This window comes from Papio anubis, chromosome 3, assembly GCF_008728515.1.
Source record: "Papio anubis isolate 15944 chromosome 3, Panubis1.0, whole genome shotgun sequence".
NCBI classification, from domain to species: domain Eukaryota; kingdom Metazoa; phylum Chordata; class Mammalia; order Primates; family Cercopithecidae; genus Papio; species Papio anubis.
In genome coordinates, this window is record NC_044978.1 from 115,364,476 (window position 1) to 115,378,700 (window position 14,225).

Here is a 14,225-nt window from a genome sequence, read left to right on the forward strand (position 1 = left end):
TCAAGGTGCTTATTATGTTTATCTTAACAACAACAGCCAGTACCACTACTGCCGCTATCACCGTTTATCAAGCACCTATGACATTAACAACTGCGGTTTAAATTGCTACAAGATGCTTTGCCTCTGTTACTTCAGTGAATGGTCTTAATTCCTCTATGGAGTGGGCATATATATCTCCATTGTTCTGATTAGAAAATTGTATACAGAGAGGTTAGGAATAAACAAATAATAAGTGTATCTTTGACTTAAGTCTTAGACAATTATTCAACGCTATAGTAGAGAAGGTCTCTAACATAGCAGCTGTAAGAGGCAGCTGTATGTTTAATTGCTAGGGGGAATAATACAAAGAAGATAAAGTCCCTTGCTTCAAGGAGTTTGACTTACCAAGCAAAGTAAGTCGGTTTCCTTTGGTCATCTTAATTCCCCTCTGGAAATATGACTAGATAGCGAATATGAGTCTTTTCTTCACATGGTTTTGTTATCTCTTTCTACAGAAAGGAGCAGGGTATCACTTGGATCTCTTTTGGGTGGCCATCCTCATGGTGATATGCTCCCTCATGGCTCTTCCGTGGTATGTAGCTGCTACAGTCATCTCCATTGCTCACATCGACAGTTTGAAGATGGAGACAGAGACTTCTGCACCTGGAGAACAACCAAAGTTTCTAGGAGTGAGGTGTGTTAACTCAGAGGAAAATGACTCCCCAGAACACGCTGTGCACACATCTATGTGGCAATCTTAAGGAAATGGACAAATTTGGAGGAGACAGGGCTTGTGATGATTAATTTATTCCTACATTTTTTTGTTCCAGAAAGGACTAAATTTTCATCAGAGGTTTCAGTGATTTTTTTAGTTTACTCCTCATGATATATCATTTTCATGGGTTTCCAAAAGGCTAAATGTTGCAACATAAAAACACAACCAGAGTACTTTTTTTCCTCAACATGCAGGTAATTTTGGTGCTGCAGTGTTTACTGTATCACAGTCATGTGTGAAGGCCCTAAAACTCTTGAGTCTGCTTATGACTTTTAAGATTCTGTAAAGGGAAAGGTATTGTTATTTTCCAATTCATTTTCTGTCCCCATAAACACTGAACAACTTTAACCTCCAACTGGTCAATTTGGGTAGCTGTGAAGGACAGGAGTAGAAGGTTTGTATACTCTGCTGAGCACTTTTTACTGCAAACTCTGCTTGTAAGTGCTTGGGTAGCTCACATGACAGAGCCATCGTTTCCCACGCCAAAACAGTGGGTGATTCTTTTTTGGGGGGTGGGGGAGGGGGTGTAGGATGGGAATTATATTTGTTGAAAAGTACTTTTGTTGTTGTAGATTTGGAAATTAGACTGATGTGATTTATTGTGCTAATGAAATTTCCTTGAGCTGTTTGTTAATTAGAATATGGGACAATGTAATATCTGTCTCCTATGAAAGAAGGTGTAAGGGTAATTACACAAGAGGATAAATTGCTTTAAAAAATAAGGTCTTCAAAGAGGCCAGTAACTGATGGACCAAGAGCAAGTGATTTTTCTTTCTTGATTCTAAAAGGAGCAAAAGATTTAACAGGATTACTTCTTTCTTCATGAATTCAAATCACATATTGCAATCACTTTAAGATTTTTTTTAATAGTTATGTTGAGTTTATACACCATCCTTGAGGTACTAATTACATGATACCAACACCTTTATTGCTTTAGCCAAACACTGATTTTGTCAATGTGTAGTTGGTTTTTTTTTGAAAGTGAAAAGACAAGCGCATGTTTATGAAGACAAGAGGTAGATTGGTAATCTTTTGATTTGGTTTCAGGGAACAAAGAGTCACTGGAACCCTTGTGTTTATTCTGACTGGTCTGTCAGTCTTTATGGCTCCCATCTTGAAGGTAAATATGTGAAACATTCATCTCTTCCTTCTTCTCAGAACACTGACATATAATTGGACATGTGAAGAGTGAAATTCCTTATGAGATATTTGCAAGATTCTCATCAGTTCTGTAACACACTGAAGCAGGGGTCAAGTAGAAAGAGGGCTTTAAATAGCTTTTGTCTTGATTTCCTTCTCAGTCTTTCATCCCCTCCCTTATCCTTAGTTTTGCAGTTACTTGATTGAACTGTATTAAATTAACAATATCCAAACTTTCTGATCTGTGAAAACAGTTTCATGCAATTGAATTAGACTGATCTTATCCCCCTCCTCCACACAGATATTTTTTATTCTCCTTATCTTTTATACATTCTTTCTTCTATCACCTTCCATTTGCTTGTATCCAAATCTTGTCCCTCTTCCCTCATTAGACTCCTAAATAACATGAGTGATGCAGGATGACCATTTTGAAATTTTTCGACTATTGTTAATTATTACTTTGTTTCTATTTTATTTGAATCAGATGACCTCATAATTCACAAAGGTGAATCAGAGTAAAATTACTGACTCATAATTAGAAAGCTTTAGAAATGAACTTTTGAAGAAGAAAAATTCTATGATATAGCTTGTTTAGAAAATTAGGAGTCAATATATAGGTTTATTAATGGGTTGGATATCTGCCTAGATAGATAAATGGAAACTGTATGTGAAAACCTATTAAGAAGTAGGAAAAAAAACTAATGAAAGTTAGTGTATACCTCTTCATGAAGCTTCCAGTTTTCTTCTGTGATGCAAACATTTTATTTTTTTCAATCATATAAACATGCTTGTGAATTATTGATAATTTGTATCTTATGCTTTGTACCACAGTACAAAGCATGAAAGTCACCCGTGGACCTAACAGCTATAAACAACCACTGCTAATGATATCCTAACAAATTTTCTCTTAAAATGTTTATTTTTAAACAATTTTAATTTTAAAGACTTTTAAAATGTTCATTTAATTACATAAGTAGTGGAGCAGTACAATCTTCTGAAGAATTCAAACAATATAGAAGTACAAAAAGTGAAAAGCAAAAGCCCTCTGTTTCTCTAAAATTAGCAAATTTTATGTCCGTTGCCAATCAGATGCAGTTGAGGCAAGTGGAACTGTAATATCTTTGACCTATAAATAAGACTAAGATGGCCTTCAGGGGGTTTAGACTGTGTGCACAAAATACTTGTTAAACAGTTAAAATATGTAATTATTCATCTTTTTTCCTTGGTTTCCACAATGTCAATTAACTGGTTTAATTAATTTCTGACTGGATTCATGAGGAATATGTATCTCATCTTACACAAGACGTTAAGATTAAAAATAACCTCAGAAAAGTTGTTTCTGACTAGGTACAGAGGGCCTTAAAAAGAGTACAGAGCTTATGTTCTGCAGGGACAGAGGGAAACCTTTTGTCACCTTTGCCAGTGCAAAGCAAGTTATGGGATAGGTGTGAAGGTGTGGTGACTTTCACAGCATCGAATCTGCTGCCAAATGCTTTATGTTCCTCCGTTATCCTATAGGCACCAGCACATCAGCTGGTGGAAAGCCTAATGACAGCGTTACCTTTTAAGCAATGGAACCTCATCCAGTGAGATCATTTTTAGAGAGTTCATTGCAGACAATTATGAACCCATGTTGTGAGAGGCTCTCCTAGAAATGAATTTTCCCTGTGGGTTCCTTGAAGGTGGGCTCACTTCGAGCAGCTGCGGAGTTTCTTTTATGAGCTCTCTTTGTGCTCAGTCACTGATGAGGGAGAAATGGGCAGAAATCTTATCATCAGTTCTAATTTACTCATCACGTCCCCCATTTTTCTTTTATTTTTATAGTATTTCTTTTCATTAATACAGTATAAAATCGTAATTCAAAAAAGTCAGATGTGTTTAAAAGTTCCTTTTGTGTGTATACGTTATAGCAGATTGGCTTTATTCCTAGAGAATCTGACAGTTGAGTAATCATGGATGATTCCAAGGGGACACAGAGAACAGAAACTGTATAATTACTATTTTTAGGAGAGATGCAAGACTTACATTTTCAACAATGCCTCTTCCTAACCATTTTCTCACCCTGCACCCAAATATGGCTGCAGAGGAGTTAAAGCTGAAAGTTCTTTTGTTCTTTACAATGATTCTTTTCACCCCTGATAGGCAAAGTGCCTTAGTATTTACAGAAAGAGATTAGAATGCAGAGAAAGAAGGCAAGGCAGAGAGCTGTAAAAGATCAGTGAGCAGGAGCTTTCTTTTCCTTTGACCTTCCTTAATTAACCCATACCTGGGCTCACCCTCATTCAGCTGCTAGTGTCCATGATTGTGACTATTTCCACCTGGCAATTTTGCGTTAACCCAAAGAGACATTGTAAGAATAAATGAAAAATGCAGTCCAGCAAACGTTTTTGTTAAGCAAGGTTTTCCCCAAAAGGTGGGAAATGAAATTGTTTTGGCAACATAGTTTATAGCATACTGTACAAAACCTATACTTAAAAACAACAAGAATAAAATAAGGATTCCCAGTTGTGATCCCTTACTTCAGTAAGTTAGGCTATTCCTTCTGGAATCACAACTCCTGATAAAGTCAGCTACTTTCAGATCATGTACCACTGAGGTTTGGTAAGTTATGTGCGTTTATCACAAATCCCTTGTTAGCTCATTTGAAAAGTCAATACAGGAAGAAGCAGATATTGAGGGTACAGTTTAACTAAAACCTAAGTTATGACTAAGTAAGAGTCAAGATTAACAATTAACCGTAGAATTCACACAGAAAGTGGTGTCAGGGGTTATGCTGGAGTAGGGAACCTTTTTTCCTCCCCTTTGTGACTATGTGTTTTTTAAGAGAACTAGAGGACAACTTAAGAGAATAATTTTACTTAAGAGTCTGTCTTTGAAAGGGCAGATCAAATGAATGGGAAAAGAGAAATGTGTTACTTTTACTTTTTAAAATGAAATGGCTCAACACCATTTCTGCAAACTCCATACCTCCCTCACAAGTTTGATGGTCTCAGATGATCCTAGTAATTTTCTTTCATGCATTAAGCAGTGTAGCAAGTTGTTTCCCCTGCCTGTTTATGCAAGCTTACTTTGAACATGAAGTTTTTCATTTTTTATTTTGATCTGTTTGCCGAGCTTTTTTATGTAGAAGAATGTAAGGAATTACAATTTTAGGTTCACGAGGATACCCCATTGACCCTAGCCAGCAACAGTCATACATGCCTCAAAGCACTGAATGTAACAGCTGATTCGGTACTGAACTGTTGGGAAGGAAGAATAACTGGCGTCCATAGCTGGTTAAACAGCTTAGTTCTGTGTTTCTGCAACAGAAATATTGCCTGGTAAGTGAATATTCTGTATGGGGAAACCAGAGGAGGCTAAAGAGCATCAAAAAGATGAAAGGCACTTCCTTGCGCTTACTTTTCCCATTTTTCTGGCAAGTCTGAAGAAATAAGAATCAAGTGAAGTTCACTGCTACTTTTGTTGCCCTTGCTTGAAATAGTTTATTTCAAGTTAATTAGGAGTAGTCAAATTTATCTTTAATATTTGTTTAGTGTTCTAAAATCAGGAGAGCATTTAATTTGTATTTGGAAAATGTTTGTTGAGCTTCTACAATATGCCACAATATGTCTGTTTGTTCAGTGCCAGGGAAATAAAGCAAAATGGTGGAGATGATGGTGATGGTGATGATGATGATGATGATAATAGTAGCTGCCATTTATTGAGCTTGGCATTTGATTAAGGGCTCAGCACAGATTTTTAAAATTTAGTCCTTCAATGAATGACACCTACAAAAAATTTGTCTCTATTTTACAGATAAGAAAATTTATTAATGACTTACCAGGTCACAAAGTTCATAAATAATAGAGAGAAAATGTGAATTCAGGCAGTTCTGACATGAAAGCCAATCTCATAACCCTCAGGGTTTACAACCATTTAAAAGAAAACATAGTACTTGCTCTCAAAGAACTCATTCACTTTCATTTTCCATGAGATGATCTTCTCCAGCTTCTTTGATCCAACTTCTAATCCTCTCGTGTGCAGATAAATACAGCATTTTCACAAACTCCTCATCATACCTCATTCCAGTTTCTTCAATGACTAGAAACCAGATTGCAAGTCAGTACTTCCTTATCAGCTTAGATTGTCAAGATTTAAGGGAATTAGGATATTATTTGAATAACATGTTTCTGAATATAGTTGTCATTGCTGAAAGGGCAATGTAATAGAACTTAAATAAAACCAGGGCTTTGAGTCTGACCTTTGCAACCATTTTTGTGGTCTGTACTCCTGCCATTTTCCACCCTGACCACTCAGGACCAAAGAGAGTTCTGCTGGGCAATTGCAGGCTTCTCAACTTGCCAGTCAGGTCCTCGTGACGATTATGACATTAATAACCCCTTTATCATTTATCATCTATTCAGAACCAGGCCCTGGACTACATATTTTATGTGATATGGTCTTTATCATACCCTCTTTGAATGAGAATACTGAGGATAAGAAAAGTTAATAATTTTCTCAATGTTACAGAAGTGGTAGGGCCAGAATTTGAAAGTAGGCCTGTCTGACTTGTGTGCCCATGCTCTTAATCAGGATCTCATTCTGGGTTGTACATTCACATGTGTGCGCACACACACACGCACACATACGCGTGCACGCGTGCGCGCACACACACACACCTAGTGACCATTACTCTGCTAGAAGATCTCACTGTCCTACCTAATTCTGGTTGCACAACTGCTCTCTACCCTTATTTTAAAATTTACCCTTTCTCGTTGACTCTTCTGGGAATATTCAAATACTATCAGCACATCAAAGGGAGGTATAAGTGAGAAAGAGTAGAACTGTGTTCACCAGAATTTGAAAAATTTGGTGACATGGTCTGAATATGTTAACTGCTATTTTGATTTTATCTCAATTATTCCATCAGCTTGTAGGAGCAATACTTGATTTCATGTATGGTAATCTTATTTATAATTTACTTTTGTGATTTCTGGGTATGATTGGTTATCTATAAAATTTCCTTTACATAATTTTATCATTTGGCAATTCTTGATATGCCTGTAAGCCTGGTATGCTTTGTGCTGTTTATGTTTTAATTATTCCTGTCTTGCTTTGTAAAAATATCTATCTATTATTACTATGTAAATTATACTGGTTTAACTTAAGATGGAGTTCCATCTTCTTAAAATGCATCTTCTCTTTCCTCCTTTGAGAAATTTCTATTACAAGAAATGATTATTTTGTGATGAATTTTTAAAGACTGACCTCCTGTGACTCATGAACTAAATCCAATAAAAAGTATCCTCTAACCCAATAATTCTGTCAAGTTTCATCAAAGTTTCCATACTGGAAGATTTTTAATGAGGTGTTGCATTATCATAAGGAAAATAGCAAATTTCAAAAGATATATTTTTATGACTTTGAAATTGGCCCAAAGTCAACTTAATAGCTTTCTTTATATGTATTATTTCCTTTTCGACAAAGAATAACCGTTTAAAAAACATCTTCCTATCTAAAGCTATTTTTCTACCCACAACCCATGCCATTCTGTGTTACTGACACCTTCTGACTTTATTTTGTTGTAGATTTGGTGATATCTGTAATCATAAATTCACAGAGAATGGACCTAAGCACCAAGGCAAAAGTGTCCTTCACTTTGACATTAGAACCACATTAGAAAAAACATTTAGCTAAGCCTAGCTGAGGGGTGGGGATGAGGCCAGGGATGGTCCCTTTGTGGTAGCTTTCTTTCAAGCTAGACAAATGCTTTACCCAGATTAAAAAGTAACTACTGCAGGAATTCTAACTAGTTTTCTATGGTTGAACTATACTTCTCTTTTCCCTTCTTACTTTTCTTTCCTTCCAGCGGCCCCACCCCCACTACCCACCAAATTACAAATGAAAGGACAAGAAAAATGGAAGATGTTTAACAAATGAATCAAAGCTATGAAATGATCCTTCTCTTAGTTTTATTTTTTTACTTTATGGTACATTTACACACAAGAATCACAAGGAATAGAAACATGCACATTGCAAAAGAAATGAAGGCATGTGTCAGAAATAAAAGCGGCTTGAGTGTGATGTGTTCACCTCTTTGTGGTGACTGTTAGGTATTACAGCTTCCCCAGCAGGAACATCATCCCTCCTACCCCCATCAACATTCTATGTCACTTTGATTTTTTTCTGACATGAAGAGCAAAATTAGCTACATTAGAATTGTTAGTCTTTTTTTGAAGAAGCATTTGATTTTATGTGTGTGTGTGTGTGTGTGTGTGTATATATATATATATATTTATTTCACATAAATTTAAGCATCCCTATGGCTAACCAACAAAAATTGGAAATATTTGTTACACATTTTAGAATTTACTCATTCTCGAATAGTGGCCAAAGAGTCTCAGATACGGAACTACTTTAGACAATCACAAGGAGAGGCTGATAGAAATTGTGCTTAGTACGTGCAGTATTTTTAAAATTACTCTAAAGCCATACTATGTTTTCTGGTTACAACAGCCTCCTTTATGTGGATTTGGTAAGATTGGCCTTAATTGACTTGCGGTTTTAGTATTTTAGCTTTGAAAAATCCTGAAATTACTTGAACTTCTTTTCAAATTCTAAGGTTGAGAACCTTTTGTTTTTCAAATGGAAGACTTCCCAGAAACAGAATCGTCTTTGATTTGCTTGGTTTCCTCAGTACTAGGGACATTTCAAAGGTCTAGGAATAGATACAGTTTACAGTCATCACTTCGTGTTAAAACACTTTGTATTAATATAAAATATTTTTGCTAGTTAATGCATGAAAAGGTATTAATTCAGTTTTAAAAGATGTGTATTAATCCATGTGTGTAATTAATTGCTTCCAGGTGCTCCTGGGTCCTTTCAAGCAGTGTTCTTTTTAGTTAGTTCTCATAATATTCGCAGGAAGTGAGGGGACAGTCTTTTGATGTTTTTTTTTATTGAAAGAGGCATATATATACCAAGCTGATAGATGATATGGCAAAAATTATTAAGGACAAAAATTAACAAACTATATTGAAAGGAACTTGATCTCAAGAGTGAGGCAACCATCTATTAATACCTCTATTTCTGTCTACCTCACAGTCCATATAAGCTTCTGGTTTACATAGTCATTCCTTTTCAGGGTAAAGGGAAACAGAACTTTTCCTCCATTAATTAAAAAAAGTTATTAGTAAGGTCATGCATGCTCACTAAAAAAACAAGCATCCAATGAAAATTGAAAGTCCTTTTTACCCTTCTTCATTTATTTCTCTTACAAAGAGTTTAGAAGTTCATCAATTGACTAGTAAAGCATACTAGTTAGAGGTCACTATGTTATTCTATCCTATATTTTAGTTTTAGATTTAGCCTTCATTTAAATGATTCCTCTTTTTTCTTATTATCGTTTTTAACTTTTATCCAATTTTTTTTCTTTCTAGTTTATACCCATGCCTGTACTCTATGGTGTGTTCCTGTATATGGGAGTAGCATCCCTTAATGGTGTGCAGGTAAGTTTTTGAACAGCAATGTAAGTACAGTCGTGTTTTTCTAGTAATAAGAATAGTCCAGTAACAGATCTTTGAAGAAAAGTGCTAATCCTTATTAACTGCTGAGTTTGTAAAATGCATTTATTTTCTACTTCACCATTCACCTGCGTTTCATTTCTGGTTTAATCGACAAGTTAGCCAGTATTAGCAAATGTTACCATACATACCCATTGTTGAAATAGGCTGTTAAAAGTCATTTAACCAAGAAAGCGAGAGGCTATAATCTTTCTTTTCCTCCCCCTTACCCATCTTTATCTCCTTTTTACTGTCTCAGGAAGGATACCTAACCCTTTCTGTGTGTCTTCAAGATAGTATTTATCCATTTGCCTTAACTGTATACTAAGAACAGGGTATTGATTTGCTTTTCACATGGCTATGATCAATAATCAAAAGGTTTTTACCAACCAAAGAATAAAGTCAATGTGGTTGATGTATTGCTTTTGTTGAAAACTTTAGCTATTCGTAACTTTGGGAAAACTGACACACTTTTAATAAAATCATTATCAGCTGGGCACGGTGGTGTGCACTTTTAGTCTCAGCTACTTGGGAGGCTGGGGTGAAAGGTTCACTTGAACCTGAGTTTTAGTCCAGCCTCAACAACATAGTGAGAACCTGTCTCTTTAAAAAAAAAAAAAAATCATTAGGGAAAACTTTGTAAGGGACTTTGTCTTTCAGTTGGGTTTTAATTTAATTGGCACCAGGAAACTGGAAGTACTTATGCTGTTTTCTGGCACCTTGTTAACTGTCGCTTTATTTAGCACTTAGTAACATTTTAATGGGAAAAGACTGCGTGTCCTGTGAACATCCTAAGAATTTATTTGAACCCCTTCAAAATAGTCTTTGCTTTTGCTTATCAAATTCAGATTAATTTGGTTTTAAAGTCAGATAGAACTGGGCAAGCGGCCAGACCACCAAAGAGAGAAAAGGCTACTTTACTTTTCTCTGTTTAGGTCTGCTGAGTAGAGTTCATCATCTTTTGGATATTGGTTACAAAATACAAGGTGGTTCTTCATAGACTGGGCTAGATGAATGTGAGTTTATTTGTGCTCATGAAACTTTTGAGAAGTATAAATTTGTAAAAATATCTTATTTTTACCTGCCATTGTAAAAATTCTTTATTTTCCAAAATGGAAAAATATGAAACAGAAATGGCCCGCAGACGAATAGTTCTTATTTTTGTTTGTCCTTGATGACCTGGTCTAGATCAGAAGTTTAATTCTATGTGTTTTAGGGGCTTTATTGTTTGAAACTCAGTGCATGTTTATTTAATTGAAAAGAAGAAAACATCAACCACATAGTAATGATGGGGAAAAACAGCCAGGGTCTAGCTAGTAGGTTTCTTAAATTCTGCAATGCTGTTGCCTCTAATGGCTTTTCTCTTTCTTTCTCGATTCTCCCTTGTTTAGACCTTTTTGGTGAGATTTGATTTAGCAAATTTTGTAATTTGTAAAGAAATTTTGTAACCCAAACTTTATAAATGAGAAGGTCCTCACCAGTCAAAAATAATTCTAGAGGGAAAAAGAAAACCCTTTAAGTAAGATATCACTAGAGAAGATTGTGATAGTCTAATTTACTTTTGCACTTCTTTCCCTCCAGAAAGAAAATAGAGATATTATTTCAGAGTTCGTATTGCATGATTATTCAATTCAATAGCTATTTACTGAGCATCTTTCATTGAAAGATCCTGTGATAGGTTCTTGAATATCTTCCCGTTTGTCACTGGCAAGGTCAATTTGGCAGTTATTCTTTGAAGCACAGCACCTGGCACACAGATGCTCAGTAGTTATTTCAATAGCTGTTTATACATGACCATACGATAGCCTCTCTTAGGTTCAGATGTTGACCCTGAAACTCACTGTAGTATTCATATAGCTTTTCTCTGAAAAGAAATGGTGATAGATTGCTGAGTGTATTAGTCAAGGTATGCCACTCAGATAAATAATATGGAATTTATGAAAACATAATGTATTCCCATTTTTAAGTTGAATACTTCCTTTATATCCTTAAAACATTCCTGAAATGTGTTAATATATGATGCATAGTATCATCTCCTCTTTTTTGAGATAAGACAACTGAGGCAGAGTAAGATACATGAGTTAGACGGCTTCCTTCAGCATATTATTACTAAAATAGGCAAAAGATCCTCTTTCCTGAGACTCAGAGAGTAAAAATAGAAATTAGGAGATGAGCTCCTAGAATTTATGTTTTGCTTTGTGACTTTATTCTTTAGTGGCCACTTTTTCTTACACATCTACATAACATTCCCACAATATAATGACAAAGATTTGAAGACTTGTGCTTTAGTGTGCTTGACTAAATTTCTGCATTCCTTTGTCCTCTGAAAAGGACGTTGCTTGCCTAAATTATGGAATATAAATCAGTAATGATTAGTTAGGCATAGTGGAAATGTAATGCAGTAATACATTTGGACTCCCTTCCTCTTTCCTCCCCAGTTCATGGATCGTCTGAAGCTGCTTCTGATGCCTCTGAAGCATCAGCCTGACTTTATCTACCTGCGTCATGTTCCCCTGCGCAGAGTCCACCTGTTCACTTTCCTGCAGGTGTTGTGTCTGGCCCTGCTTTGGATCCTCAAGTCAACGGTGGCTGCTATCATTTTTCCAGTAATGGTAGGGATTCCTTTAATTGAATGTACCTGTGAGATTATATGGGTATCATGTGGTTATTGTTATATGGAAGACTCACATGTCTTTTATGTATTGTTCCAAATTTTTCCAGCTTTGACCTCATCACTTTGATCAGTTGTAATTTACATTTCCCATGTTTATGGTTGTCTAGGATGGACCTTAGAATCAGGCTCACCTGAGTTCATATACTGGCCCTGGTTCATGCTCATCAGTAAACTTCTTTGAACTACTATTACTTCATCAGTAAAATGGGGGTTGCATTGTTGTTTTTCTGAGCATCAAAAATGACTATCAAACATGTAGCACAATGCCTGACACATAGTAAACACCAGTGCATGTTAATTACTTTTTAAATGTTGTACAATAGAATTAATCTAAGTAAGAGTGTAGGACATTTCAGTTCAACTAATGAAGAAGTGCTTGGCAACTTGTGAGAACTCATCCAGTACATTAGAAGAAATGGAGTGAGAAGTTCACTTTTTACATTTCTTGTGGTTTGCATAATGCTAAGTTTAAAGATAAGGTGGGACTCTCTATCCTTGTCATAATATGATGAGAAACAAGGTAAAGCAACTAATGTTTCACTCTGAGTCACAAGTGAAAGAAGAGAAAAAGAAGTTTTGTATTTGGCTTCATTATTGCATTTTATACTTTACCATAACTCTTTACTTCTTACAAGAAAATGCATTTATGTACGCTTAAAACAAGTTACAAAGGGAGCCTCGAGTCTGTTTTATCTCCCCCGCAGGTTTGAAAACAGAATTTTCCTACACTTACCACATTTTATTTTTATAAAAATCCTCTTACTCTTAGCCAAGATTATTATTTTATTTTTTGTATTTGTTTGAAATTTTTTTTCTCCCAAGGATGCAAGAAAAAATGGATATTAAATACTAGTCATATTTGTTAGGTCAGATTTTTTTTTCTTAATGGTGCCTTATGTCTTTCTTTCCTTTTTTTTTTTTAAAAAAAAACTATATTAACTTACTGAAAAGCACACTGAGTATGAGAAACACTCAGATTTACCTATTAGTGTTATCTGCCTACCTACAAATTTTGATGAAACCAAGAAAATTGAAGCTAGAGCAGGATACATTTGAATTATATCCAATAAATCACTTTTTCCTTGTGCTAAATAATAATTTTAAAATGCTTTACTTTTCTAAAGTGTTTTTGTCTTTTCAGAACTTTTATTTGGTCACAAAATAATTCTGTAATAGAAGTTAGGACAGACGTTATTTATTTCTCTAGGCGATGAGGAAACTGTCATATCGAGAGCATGATGCTGATAAAGACAACTGCTTAGTTTGAAGCAAGTCAGGATGCCTATAACTTGCTGCATATTAATTTTAATGTAGAATAAAGATATCTTAATTCTACCTTCAGAAGTATCTTAATATACCTTCAGAAGTTATTCTTCAAGAGCAATTCATAGAACCAGAAATACACAGGTCAAGAATATTTGTTTTGGAAGCAGACAACTGGGGCCTTTTGTATTATTCAATTATCTGGATTCATCTCCCTCACAGACATTGAGGATCTTGGACAACATACTTAATGTCTCTAACCTTCCGTTTCCTCAGCTGTATGACAGAAATAATAATACCTACTTTTGGGGTTTGTTTTGAAGAATAAATGAGATAATATTGCCTAAGAGTTTAATATAGTGTCTGGGATATGTTAAGTATTCAGTTAATGGTGATGATTGAAGTAGCCCAGTGAATGAAATGGTCTATGCATATTCAAATACTACCTCATTGTGAATACTTTGAAGATGTCTCAGTATTCTGTGTGTCGTACAGGTTTTCTTGATTGCTAAAAACCTTTATAATGTTTTAATTTTTAATACTTAGAAATCATATGTCAGCTATTTTGTGACTTTAAACTTTTAATTATTTTATTTAAAATCTCACATGGAAGGAAATGGTTTTGAAAAACAATCCTTTCACATTAAAATTCTAATTGAATGTGATCATGCATTTCAGTGAACAAAACAAAGTGAGTTTCAACTAAGACTTTTATAAAACAACTTTTCCCATATAGAAAATTATGAGAGTTCACTTGGTATAAGTCCATACCGTCAAGATCAGGTCTGTCATACTCTATCCAGCCTTACACAAAGTAGGTTTCTGTGGACTTTGATTGGAGAGTATCTGTGCT

General features: G+C 35.2%; 1 protein-coding gene across 6 annotated transcripts in view; it reads left to right on the top strand.

The window, feature by feature from the left end:
• SLC4A4 (solute carrier family 4 member 4) overlaps nt 1-14,225 on the top strand; it is a 494,300-nt gene that overhangs the window by 464,165 nt on the left and 15,910 nt on the right. For all 6 annotated transcript variants that reach the window (XM_031664484.1, XM_031664486.1, XM_031664485.1 and 3 more), the window contains 4 exons: nt 495-673; nt 1,802-1,874; nt 9,313-9,381; nt 11,874-12,047. In XM_031664484.1, the coding sequence (XP_031520344.1) occupies nt 495-673; nt 1,802-1,874; nt 9,313-9,381; nt 11,874-12,047 (495 nt within the window). The remainder of the gene's footprint in view (nt 1-494; nt 674-1,801; nt 1,875-9,312; nt 9,382-11,873; nt 12,048-14,225) is intronic.